The sequence below is a fragment of the Stegodyphus dumicola genome, chromosome 3, assembly GCF_044657685.1.
Source record: "Stegodyphus dumicola isolate Sdum_Otavi_A_Nest chromosome 3, ASM4465768v1".
Taxonomy (NCBI): domain Eukaryota; kingdom Metazoa; phylum Arthropoda; class Arachnida; order Araneae; family Eresidae; genus Stegodyphus; species Stegodyphus dumicola.
The window spans coordinates 108,618,769-108,632,093 of NC_140770.1; the positions used below are offsets into that span (position 1 = coordinate 108,618,769).

Consider the following 13,325-nt stretch of genomic DNA (forward strand, 5'->3'; position numbering starts at 1 on the left):
AGAACATTCTTTCTCCTTTACAATATTTGCTTTGGGAAAATGAATATTTTCTGGTTTCGTTTTTGACAAAAACAAGAATATTTCTACGGGCAATTTGATACTGAATGCATGTGTAGACAGTTAAAACATAATTTGTTACATTTCACAACCTGTACTCTTTCACAACCTGTACTTTCTTGTACCGGTAATTTTAAATATGATGGGCATTTAACCAAACCGTGATTCCTAAGGCATAAAATACAGTTCTCTATTTTAACATCTGAAAAAAACACTAATTCGCAATATCCTTATCATGTAAATAGGTTATTATATTCGAAGCTTCATCTCCTAACAGATTCAATAGAATTTCTGCTTTATAGTCGTCCGTCATTTTTTGTGATAAATGCTCGTTCTAATGACAAAAAGAAAAATCCCCAACTCTCAGGCCATATAGGAATATTTACTCATTCTTTGATCTCTCAAGTTTTATTTGTTCTAACTCGACAAGTTTTTGCTCTTCTTGTTTGCTATTTTCAATAATAGAGTTTGCTATCTCTTTTACTAAATAGTGTTTAGTTTTATAAATTTCAGTATTCTCAATAATATCAGTTAAATTTTCTATAATCATTTTTTCATCAACATTTAGATTTATTTCTAAGGCAATGAGCCTTAAATCTTCTTTTTTAGCACCCTTAAATAACATTGTTATTTATAACACAAGAAAGCACAGAATGTACAAAATTAACAAGAGAGGAATCACTTACCTCTGCAGTGATTCACTTTTGATGAATATCCTTACCCAAAATCAGCGATATTCGTTGAAAAGAACAAGTTGGGAATACTGGCAAAAACAAACACTCATGCATTCTCAATAAGAAGCACTATGTATTCACGCACAAAACTCAATCTCCGACAGTGACCAGATATGTTTGGGTTCTCATCCCAAATAACACACACTATAATAAATTTGCTGTTTTTTTATTTTATTAATTCTCATAATTAAATTACAATCACTCATTATTAACTCGTAGCTGTGACCAGCACTCGTACATCGTCGATGGTAATTCTCAAACTCATCTGATGATAACATTACAGATGCGCACGCGGGATTACATTACAGGTGCGCACGCATGAACATGAGCAAATGTTGTTTTGCATATGCTGTATAAACTTTTCTCTGTGTCTCTAATTACATTAGTAACAGGCTTTATAAATGATCGAAATCAGTTTTTTAACTCTTGATGTATTTCTATAAATTTTGCATGCAAAGTTATGGAAGTTTCAGTGTTTAGCTAACTAAAATATAGTGAATATTTTGCTGACTGGAGTTTTTCTTCTTTGAGAACTGTATAGAAAATTAAGTTTTCATTATAGAAACATCTTTATCCACAATGTTAACATTGCTTTTTTTTTAATTTAATTTTCTTAATTTTTTATTTTTTATTTTTGGAATGGCACCAAATGTAATAAAAATATGGTGTGGCAAATGTAATGATGGAATGTGTGATCTATAAAGAAATATAAAATTTTAATTTTATTTACTTTGGGGGTAAGTTACTTTAGTAACTTATCCCCAAAGGATGACACTTCAAATAATGTGAACTAAGTAATATTTAAGACACAATAACATGCCGAATAAATACTAATTCAGAAGTCAAACAACAAAAATCAGCATTATATTTACAAAATTTTCACAGGACTAGTTTTGATGGTTTTACCGAACTACCATCCTCAGCTGCAAAACCGCAAATGAACGAGACAGAAAATAATGATTAGATAAGATAAGAAAGCCTGGACAAGAATAAGCAAGTGGCACCATCTGTTGGTGAAACCAGAACTAAAGCATAATTTCTTTAAAGGCCGAAGACAAAGCTGGATTGTAATTAGGATCTTTAACTAGAACAGAAAGATTTTTATGAATGTGAAATACCTCTAGAAAATCCAGTTCTCCAATGGAAGATGTTTTTTGAATAATTTTGGCAGCAGAAAAATTGAAAGTGTGATTTTCGTACCAACAATGTTGAGGTACAGAAGACTTCTGTGTTTCCTTTTTTCTAACATATGCCTCATGTTCCTTGATGCGAAATTTTAAGGCTCTCTTAGTTTGGCCAATGTTGAACTAAAAGAACTTTGAACACACTAAAAGGCACACTCTTGTTTTAGGAGATTATAAAAATTCTGTTGTCATTCCCTTCTTTCCATCAATTAGCTATAAAGTTGCACATATTTTGCAGAAATTTAACTTTCGGGTTGTTTATTCTCCCATCAATAAAATTCCGGGTTCCATACTCAAGGACCCCATTCCGGATATGAATTCCTGGGGTATTTATAGGATTCCTTGCTAATGTGGTTTAATTTACATTGGCCAAACTAAGAGAGCCTTAAAATTTCATGTCAAGGAACATGAGGCATATGTTAGAAAAAAGGAAACACAGAAGTCTTCTGTTGCTCAACATTGTTGGTCCGAAAATCAGTGTTTCAATTTTTCTGCTGCCAAAATTATTCAAAAAACATCTTCCATTGGAGGACTGGATTTTCTAGAGGTATTTCACATTCATAAAAATCTTTCTGTTCTAGTTAATGATCCTAATTCCAATCCAGCTTTGCCTTCGGCCTTTAAAGAAATTATGTTTTAGTTCTGGTTTCACCAACAGATGACGCCACTTGCTTATTCTTGTCCAGGCTTTCTTATCTTATCTAATCATTATTTTCTGTCTTGTTCATTTGCGGTTTTACAGCTGAGGATGGTGTTTAGGTAAAACCATCAAAACTAGTCCTGTGAAAATTTTGTAAATATAACGCTGATTTTTGTTGTTTGACTTCTGAATTAGTAAGTAATATTTATTATAACTTGACATCATAAAATTTTGAATTAATACCACCATAAATTAAGTAAATATTTCCAGACAGAAGCTTAATCGCCGTGATCGAATAGTGGTTGAAAGAAATGGTCCTACCATTCTGAATCCTAACCTTTCCTACAAGAAATGTGTAATACTCTAATCAAAGTGAATCTCAGTACATTGTCTTTAAACAAAGTTTCATGATAACAAAAGTCAAATTTTATAACAGAGGAAATTGAGTTGACTGGTTATTCCAATATATTTTTGAAGAAGCACAAGCCGGATATTCATATCATCCTGAAAGTGGAACACGTGCGCATGAAGTTCTTTCGAGGATATTTCAATTCCAATATATTTTTGAAGAGTCGTAGATACTTGTTAATTTACTGAAAGAGTCAGCATCTAGATAATTTTAGTTGAATCTTCAGTACCAATTTCTTTACTCGGCGAAATGCATTACTCTACACACGATATGGAGATGGCAGTCAAAAAAGAACGAAGAAAAAACAAACATGGCGCACATGTCAGCCAGGGTCAAGACAGCTAGAAGAATGACCTACACCTTCGGAGCCCAACAGCAGAAGGAAGTAAAACTGGTTGTAGTTGTCAATTTCGTTCTGTCACTGAGCGGTCGCAGTGAACAGACTTGATGTTGAATAAATGTGGAGGCTTGCCTGCACGAGTACATATATACAGGGTGATCAAAAGAAAACCTTCCCCAATATATAAACTCTTACTATCCTATCCGCTCAGCCAACTGAAATGAAATTTCAGGTAATGTTATTTGTAGTTATCTGCTTAAAATTATGCTGATATAAAACTGTAGGAGTTCTTTTGGTTAAAAAATCAGTGGACAAATTTATGAATGGCAACACCCACTTTTTTTCCCTGCACAAATTGACTGGTGCATTGAAAAACGGTAAATGGCATTGGAACAAATAACAGTATCTGAAAGTTCACTTCAGTTGATTAAGCAGATAAGCAACTAGGAGTTCAGATATAAATTTTTTTAATGACCCGTATGTATATCTATATTCTGCTCTGTTACTATCTGGTTAAAAAAATTGTAGCTTAAAGTACTATATAAATGATGAACAATAATTTTTTTTTTTTTTTTTTTTTTTCAAAATAGCATTAGAATAAGTCTATAGATATCAAAAACTCATTCATAAGTGATATTTTTCTACTTTATCTTCAAAATGTAATCTCCAAAATGATGTTAGATAACAATTAAGGTATTATTATTATTATTATTATTATTTTTATCTTTCAACTTTTAACTGAATTGACTTTTGTCAAATATAATTAATTACTGTTGTGTAATAATAAATTACTGTTGTGTTAAAACAAATTGTTTTAAAAGTATTTAAGCATGAGTTGTAAATAAGAGAAATGAGAATAATGGTTAAAAATTATTTATTTTTATAAGTGTTTGTAAGTCTGAAATTTACCATGCGAATGATTAGTGTATGATAAATTTTTGTTTCAGGTTTTATTTTTGGATGAACCAACTTCAGGAATGGATGTTGAAGCAAGGAGGAATGTTTGGGATGCTTTGCTTGATTTGAGACATGATCGTACTATTATCTTGACAACGCATTACATGGAAGAAGCAGATATTTTAGGTGATCGTGTTGCAATAATGGCTGAAGGAGAAATTCAGTGCTGTGGTTCACCTATGTTTTTGAAGAAAAAATTTGGTAATAATATCTGAAACCTATCATTAATTTTATTATATTATTATTCCTTTTTTTCTTTGCTGCCTTTTATCCACTGATATTCTGAGAACTCAGAAATTAAATTAGGGAAAAATCTTAAACTGACATAAAATTATACTGTCTGTTAAAAATAAAACAAAAAATACCAAAATTTCCTTGTGTTATTTCATAAAATATCCGTTAGGGTTTAAACAATAAATATTTTAACTGCATACAAAATAATGCTGCTATTACTGTAATAGATCATATGACAAAGAAAGCCATTTTTGAAGAGATATGAAAATCAAAATGAATTATTTACTGTATAGGCACATGTGAAATACTTGCTTTTGCTTGTTGTAAAATAGTCACTTTTATGCCAGAAGGATGTTTTGCAATATGCTAGTAGTTATTATTTTCTGTTTAAGATGCCTTGATTTAAAAGTGGATCTTTTTTTTTTTTTAAATATGTAAGATAGTTCAGTGACAATAACAACAGAAAATTTAGAAATTAATTAAAAATCTTTCTGCAACAAGTATACAATAAATTTAATTTTTGAACTATGATGTTTTGTGTGTTTGTGAAAAATTAATTTGTCAGTATGTTATGATTATTTGATAAGACAGACAATTTGTTAGTGAGATTATCTAAAAAATTTTTCAGAACAATTATCTTAACCTTTTTCTGAGGCTATATGCCCCACACTTTCACTACATTAAGTAAGGCTCAAAGAAATATTATTTGTTATAGAAATTTAAAATTTGCTACTTAGTGCAAAACAGAAAATGGCAGATCCTGTCAATCTGCTTTTCTGTTCCTTGTTAATTGAATAGTGACTAGTTGACTAAATGGCTTCAGTATGTAAAAAAAAAAAAAAAAAAAAAAAAAAATTAAAAATGGTCTTTGCAGCTCACATTAAAAGGTTAGTACATGTGACTAGACCTATTTCTTTAAATTTTTTGTATTTTTTCATCTTGCTGTTATAAATTTGGTTTTCATTTTTTACAAAATCTTATATCAAATTATTTTTCTGATGTGCTTTATTTTATTATAAGTTAATATTTATATTGATGAGTGCGATAAAATTTTTAGCCCGTTGTTAATCTTTAACAGTTGTAACATATTAATATATGAAGCAATTATTACAACATATTATATTCATATATTATTCACAACATATTAATATATGAAGCAATGATTTAAGAATATATTTACAAACCAAAAATAAGATAATGTTTTGTTATAGTTTGTGTGATGTATTATGTAAAAAACTGTATGTATGGATCCGAAGAAACTTGTTTTTCAAGGAAATTGTGGGCATGAAATTTCTTAATGAAAGTATAATTTTTATGTCATAATTGTAAAAGTATGTTCTGTAATTTCTCTTTTCCTTCTAATAAAAATCTGAATTCCTAAGAAGTAATCTATATGTATAGAATATACAGCATAAGAAACAAATATTTTAGATAATATGCTGTAGGCAGTAATATGTTACAATTAAATATTTGATGTTATTTTAATTCATTTCTTTTTTACTTTTGTATCCATGTATCAAATAGTGTGCATAATTTTTAACTATTTCAGCAGATTTCCGTAAATTTTCTGAAAACTTAGAATCTGAGAAGCTTTTATTACAAGTAACAATTAATAAAGTTTTTCTTCTATATTGATTTTTCTTCTTTCACTGTATTGCTAATTTTTTTTTTTTTTTTTTTTTTGTATGATCTTAAATTCATTCACTAATTGCAGCATACTTATTAAACTATAAACAAAATTTAAATTTTGAATCTCTCATTGTTAAACTTTGATCATATTTTTTCAGTTGGAAGCTCACTTTCCAAGCTGAAATTTCTAAATTAATTATTTATTAATTCATTGGAACACTTTTGTGCAACATTAGGGGGGAAATCGCAGTGATGTGTTGCTTTATGAAGAGTACTATTTGCTAACCTCCTTTTTTTCTGATTTGACAAATCTTTAAACACTCATAAGATTCATTCATGTGGCTTTATTGCTATTATAATTTAGTAGCAGGGTTTTAATATTTTTTGTTTTTTAAACATCAAATTTCTTCTGTTTTGGGGACAGAAATCAGGTATTCAGCTATGCATGTTACAAATTTTGTGCATATGTAAGTAATTTTAGTGAAATTATATGTAAAATTTTAGTATTTCTTTTGTAAAATGTAGCATGAAAATGTAAAGAAGTGAAGCTTTGCCGGAAAATTAAGAATACAGGGGCAAGTCTTTTTAACCCTTTAACTTTTTAACCCACACTAACTTTCACTTGAAGGAAATGAACAAAAATAATTTTTTGGGTGTATTGGAGTCTAATTAAGAGAAAAAAAGTTACAGGAAAAAGGCATTTATTTATATATAAGATACAAAATGTTGTGAAAATGCAACATTAGTCAAAACCGATTATTTTGGGGATACATGGAAATCATTGAAACATTTGCTATGCAAAGGCACATTACATTTATTACAAAATGTTATTATTTGACTAACACGGTATTTGCACTTTTTTCTTTTGTTTCTCGATTTTTTCTCAATAATGTGATTTGTGTGATGCTTTTTCATTTTGCTAAAAGCCAAATTTTGAAATAAAGATGGTTGGCCAACACTATGAAGACGAAGGCTACAAATTGTCAGAATATTCCTCCCTTGTTTTCTGCAATGCCACTGCAACACTTCTTTGAAAATCTAATAGGAAAATTTTGGGGTCTACTGCAATCTTGTAAAGTTTCTATGCATTTGAATAAGCTACATCAATAAAAATTTTTAAAATAGGCCACCATCATTTCTTACCTTTTTCTTGCACTCTATACTTCGCAAATATGCATATTTATACCATACAAACAAAATGGTCCTAAAGATCCATGTATTATCCATTTATATGTTGTAATTTCCGATTGGGTTGTTTTACAAATACAGGTTTGTTTTCTTTTCTTGAGTATCTCTTGGCTACTGAAGGTGGATCATTTGCTTCAAAATTAGTTGCCATAGTTATGACAGAATTGTCATTCCATCAAACTACTGCAATGCCATGCTCCTTATCAAATGCAGGGTGATATGTTTCATGTTCTTTTTCTTTCATTTTGTTTACATGTACTATAGAACAATTTCCTAATGTATTCTATTGAATTGTTCCAGTGGCATGAAATCCCAGCTGATTTAATTCCGACAACAACCTGTGTGATGTAAAACAGTTGTCGAAATGTATGTAATGATTTGAAGGAACTTCCACTACACTTAAGAAACGTTTTACATCTCCACAATGATATAAATAGGCTTCAGAGGAATACAAACACCAAACTTTGTACCCAAATTGAACAGGTTTTCCTTTGAGAAGTATTTTGCATGAATGTCTACCAAAGTAAGGTATCATTTGCTTGTCAGTAGAAAAATGCATTGGAAAAATCTCATACTGCATGAAATTGGCATTTAAAATATTTAAATAGGGTCAAACATTAGCCAATTTATTGGTTTTATCTAATGCATTATTATCAGCTACATGCAAGTCCTGCTTGATATTAATGTATGTAGAACGAAAGTATCATTGCTGTGCGTTCTAATGGACAACTGACATTTTCATCAAGAGACCAGTAAAGTCTTTCAGAAGGGAAGGTGTACCTAATGAGAGTAAAGCAGAAAGCCTGCAAAGCACTTCAATATAGGAAAAGAAAGAGAAAAAAAAATTGTCGATTTTTTTCTGATTTGCATATTTTACACTTTCTTGGGTGACATGTTCCAAAAGATTCTGATTATATAAGTGTAAAAATATATCTACAGGCTTTAGATCAGGCACTTTTTCTGAAATTATTTCCTTTTCTGCCTTTTCTATAGATTCATTGTTGACAAGCATCACTGCATATGCAGGAGAAATTTTCCAATGTTTTTTTCTTTTTTTTTAAGATGATTCAGAATTTTTTAAATAATGTTTTGATAAATTCAATGCTTTTTTTTTTTTTTTGTTAACGAAAAAACCTTGATCTTATTTGATACATCTCTCAGTATAAGCAAATTATCACCTAGCACGTCACCATCTATGCATTCTTCATCGGTTAGAATGTCTGGGTCTGGGGAAATCACTACTAAATCTGTGGCATCTTGACCAATCATCATCTCAAGAAAGTTCTGAAACATCATGTTCATACAGCTTCATAAGTTTTAATGCTTCATTCAATGTCAAAAACCATTGTCTTGAAAACCCATTATTTCAAGACATTATTTTTGAACTGTTGTTTTGTGGAATCTTTAAACGAAAAAATCAATGAAATTTGTGTATATTCCTAAAGACACGATGTTGAACTGATGTTGCATTTTTGCAACATTTAAAAATATGCATATTTATACGATCAAAGACAAAATAATAACCTAACCTTTTGATGCCATTTTATTGTCTAATGTTTCTAGAAGACTGTCATGTGTTCATAAAATCATTTGATTGGTTGCACCTTTTATGAGATATACCCAAAGTTAAAAGAAACAAAATTGCAAAAAAAGTACCAATATGATCAATTTATTTTTCATAAATAGTTTTTATGGGAGAGAAACAATTTTTTTCTCTAAAGAAACTTTGATGCTTTTTGTACAATATACAAAAAAGATAAAGAAACGAACATTTTATAGAAGATGGAAAAAAATGTTTTGATTAATGTTGCGAAAATGCAATGTCAGTTGCTAATGGGTTAACATTAAGTATTGAGGGTTATCTCGCTAAATTGGCGAGATATCGCCAAGATGGTGATGGTTTTAGCCTTTGATTTTTGTCATCAAATGTGGCGAGAAATTGCCAAACTTGGAGACGTTTTGGTTCGGTTCCTGTATAACTGTAGGGGGTATTGTAATTGATTCTATATATAGCTGTAATCATCAATGGCTGGAGAAAAACTATGTAATACTGGGGAGAGCATCAGTTTCTCAGTAAGAGCTGTTTAGTTTAGCGTTAGTTTGAAGTATTGAGATATCTCCATGTGAGCTATGCTCTTTAGATGCGCTTTGTATTATGTTGTGTTTAATGTTCTTAGTAGTTTGAAGTGTAACTTATGATTGTACTCGGTGATACTGTGAAGAACTGTATGAATATTTTTGTACAAAGTTTCAGAACTGTGAAGTGTTTCTTTCAGTAAAATAAATTTTATCAAGCCATCACCAGTTCTGTGCACATTCAATCTACGTATAATAGCTTGTGATATTTAACTCATAATGTAGAAAGATTAGAACTTTAATAGTATGGAATCAGTTACACTATATCTTAGTTTGATATCTAAACTATCTCACAATAAATGAACTCTCTTTTCAATATTGTATGCATGTGCGGTGATTAAAAGATTCTGTTGTATTTGAGTTCGAGGTTCCAAGTTGTGTAACCATGATGTTCTTGAAACAGGAGAGCAGAGTCATTAGAAATGTATAAAAAGGTATGATAAAATGTTGCTGAAATCCACTTGAAGCAATAGGGCTGCAAAAGAGGGAGAAAGCATCTGTAGTTTTATTGTTTCTGTTCTTCATCTGTAGTTTTGTTGTTCTGTTCTGTATTTGTGGTTTATCTAAGTTCCATTTGTTCATTTCAGATTATCTAAAAATTTTCTGATTTGGAAGTAATCATTAACATTGAAGAAACATAGGCAGTATCTTCTTAGCTGGAAAAAAGCTGTAGGAAATTATATTAGAAATACTGAATGAGAAAGAAATGTGCATGTGAATTTTAGTGCATGAGAAATGGTCCAGACTGTATGAACCGAAACTGAAATACCCATTTTTTAATAGCATTATTGTGGTTGTCATGAAAAAATTTCATCCGAATTCTGACTCTGGGGAAATTAACGATGATTCTCAAGTGCATATGTGGTGACATTATGCTAAGGCATATTATACCTCAAGAATGGATCATCAGTATGCAGTATTAGTATTAATTTTTGAAACTTGATCTATAGCTATCATTTTATGAGAAGAGATTATAGTTCTTCTGAATTTGTGATCGTTTTGAAAGGTAATACTCTGGTGCGTATAGTGTAACCTACTGTCTGTCTATTAGATGAACAGCTACCGCCACAGTGTCTGGCGAGTGGTGGTCACTGTAGTAACAGGGCTAGTATATTTCAATTAGGAATGAACCATAGGTTGCCAATTCATCTTTAAATGCACTAAGATGGCAAACTGAAAAGTAAATCTTCAAGATACCCCTATGGAAAATGGGTCAAGGCTCATTTCTACGGCAACAGATAGCTGCAGACTAACTGGCGAGAGCTTTTCTTATAATAGACAGACTGTACATTGACCAGAGTTCAATCCAACGAAATATCAGGTATTTGTTGGAAAACTTTTCTGCCATCCGCCATGCTTCCTGCACTTAAACCCCTATGTCTATAATTTCATTTCTGATATGAAAGAATCATGTCATGCCATTCTCATTCCAAATTCTTCCTCATATTTTTCAGGCAGTAGACTGCTTCATTCAAATCATCACTAGAACAAATATTACTATAAATTGGTAACTACTTCAAAGTACAGAAAATGCTTCACAAATATAACACTTTTGTTTCATTTGTAAATAAGTAGTTATCACTCCTGAAGTTCTATCCACTGCAGTTTTCCTTTAAAAATCAAGTCTTATCTAAATATGATTATCAGATTAAAATATGCATTTTGGCATTTTCTGAGTCTTTGCTGCCAATTAATTGTAAGAGGATTTCATGTACATTGACCAGTAATAACATTGACCAGTACATTGACCAGTATGTAAATAATATAATTTGAATTTTCTAATCTCTCTAAAGAAGCTATCTTTAGATAGGTAAGTAAGTAAAATAGAAGAGGGTAAATAATATGAATTTCTTGAGCAGATTGTTTTCTTGTACATAAAGTACACATTTTAGATAATTTCTAATAATTGTAGGTTAGATTAGTTAAGATTGGTTTGGATTAATTGTTTATGATCAAACATAACTAGGGTTGTCTGGAAACTAATGAATTTGAGGGACTTTGGAATGAGAGGTGATACCTTATTTCATAAAGCTTCATTTTGGAGCATGTAAAGTTTCGTTTCAAATCATTTCTTGTTTTACTGTGCAGTATCTAAGTTCCATTTGTTCATTTCAGAAGATGTAAAAAATTTTTGATTTGGAAGTAATCATTAACATTGAAGAAACATAGGCAGTATCTTCTTAGCTGGAAAAAAAAGCTGTAGAAAATTACATTAGAAATTCTGTATTCTATAGTATTATGAAGGAAAATGCATACAATGAATACTTTATATGTGTATATAATAAATTAAAAACTTCTTAAAATGTGTATTTATTTATTAATTTATTTACTGTTTATGAAATTATACATAAAATAGTTTAGAAAATATGAAAATAAATGAAGGCAACAGATGGATTAAAAACGCTATGAAATAAAATGTAATATTTTTAGCCATTAGCTAATTTTATATTATTTCTTATACTAAATTTCATTTTTATTCTATGTCATTATTTGCAATTGTTAAATCTGTTTTTAGGCACTGGTTATCATTTGCATTTGGTGAAAAATGAAAATTTTGATCTGAATAAAGTAACTGAATTGTTGGAAAAGCATAAGCCACAATCTGTTATAGAAATGAATACTGAGAATGAAGTTACTTTTAACCTTTCTACTGGTACTGATTCATCTTATGGAAATTTATTTAAGGATCTTGAAGATCACAAAGTAGAATTTGGTGTTGATTCTTTTGGTGTCACAGTCACAACAATGGATGATGTTTTCCTGAAGTATGTGTTTCCTTTTCTGATGTTTGTTTCTTTTGTTATTTTATGAGTTTTTATTGCATGTAAACATTTTAAAGCATTTTTGGTTAACATTTAGAGTTAGTTGCTGTCAGACTGTACAGTACAATGCACAAAATTCAGATATCCAATATCCAGAATGATCTAAAATTCCGACCTCCAAATCACCAGTAGCCTTCCCCCTCCCTTTATTTTTTAGAAATTTGTTTATGCCTTACGGTTGCGCATTTGATATTTTTTCATAATAAAACACATGGGGTGTCCCAATTCTTAATTTCACTTCAGCATTCATGTCTAGGTGACAAATCATTATTTATTAATTTTTGCTTTCATCGCCCCATGACTATCAATACAGCTTAATAAATGACCCATGCAGCGATGTCTAAAAATTAATTTTTTTTTCTTTTAATATTAGTAATGGAATACCAAAGAGCATGGTGACTTTTTAAAACATCACGCATGGCAATGATAACAGACTTTAGCGAACTCCACAGTGAAGTGTTGAATGTGTTGTTGACAAAAAGAAATTTAACAGAAATTTTTTCCATATCCAAAAATTGATTTTATAAATGATACTCATAGGTCAAAAGATTGCAATTAGTATTGTTTGAATGGAAAATAACTGATTTATTATTCAATTAAGCCCAGGGCTTGTGCAAGATCTGGTGCATCTGCACTGGGGGGTCGGCAGAATTTAGGGGAGGGAAATTTTTAGAATTTAGAGGAGCACCCAGCAGCAAAATTAAGGGATGACAAAATCTTTAGAATTTTGTTAAGGCACTGGGATGTAAAATTTAGATGCGGCAAAATTTTAAGAATTTAGGCAGTTACTTGGTAGCAGAATTTCAGACCCGCAAAGATTGTTCCAAGCTACAAAATGTCTGCACCAGCCTTGAATAAGACTTAAGTTTATGCGGGAATTTATTTTTTCAGGGCTTGGATAAGCCTTAAGCATGTGCGAGAAATAGCCTTAAGTATAATAAAATACTAAAATAATGTCATTCACACTTAATTTCATCAGCATGTGATAGAAACAA

The 13,325-nt window shown here is 30.5% G+C and overlaps 1 protein-coding gene across 3 annotated transcripts in view; it reads left to right on the forward strand.

The window, feature by feature from the left end:
* Positions 1-13,325, forward strand: part of LOC118201272 (phospholipid-transporting ATPase ABCA3-like) — a 157,157-nt gene that overhangs the window by 90,790 nt on the left and 53,042 nt on the right. For all 3 annotated transcript variants that reach the window (XM_085813160.1, XM_085813158.1, XM_085813159.1), the window contains 2 exons: positions 4,312-4,522; positions 12,024-12,273. In XM_085813160.1, coding sequence (XP_085669286.1) covers positions 4,312-4,522; positions 12,024-12,273 — 461 coding nt within the window. The remainder of the gene's footprint in view (positions 1-4,311; positions 4,523-12,023; positions 12,274-13,325) is intronic.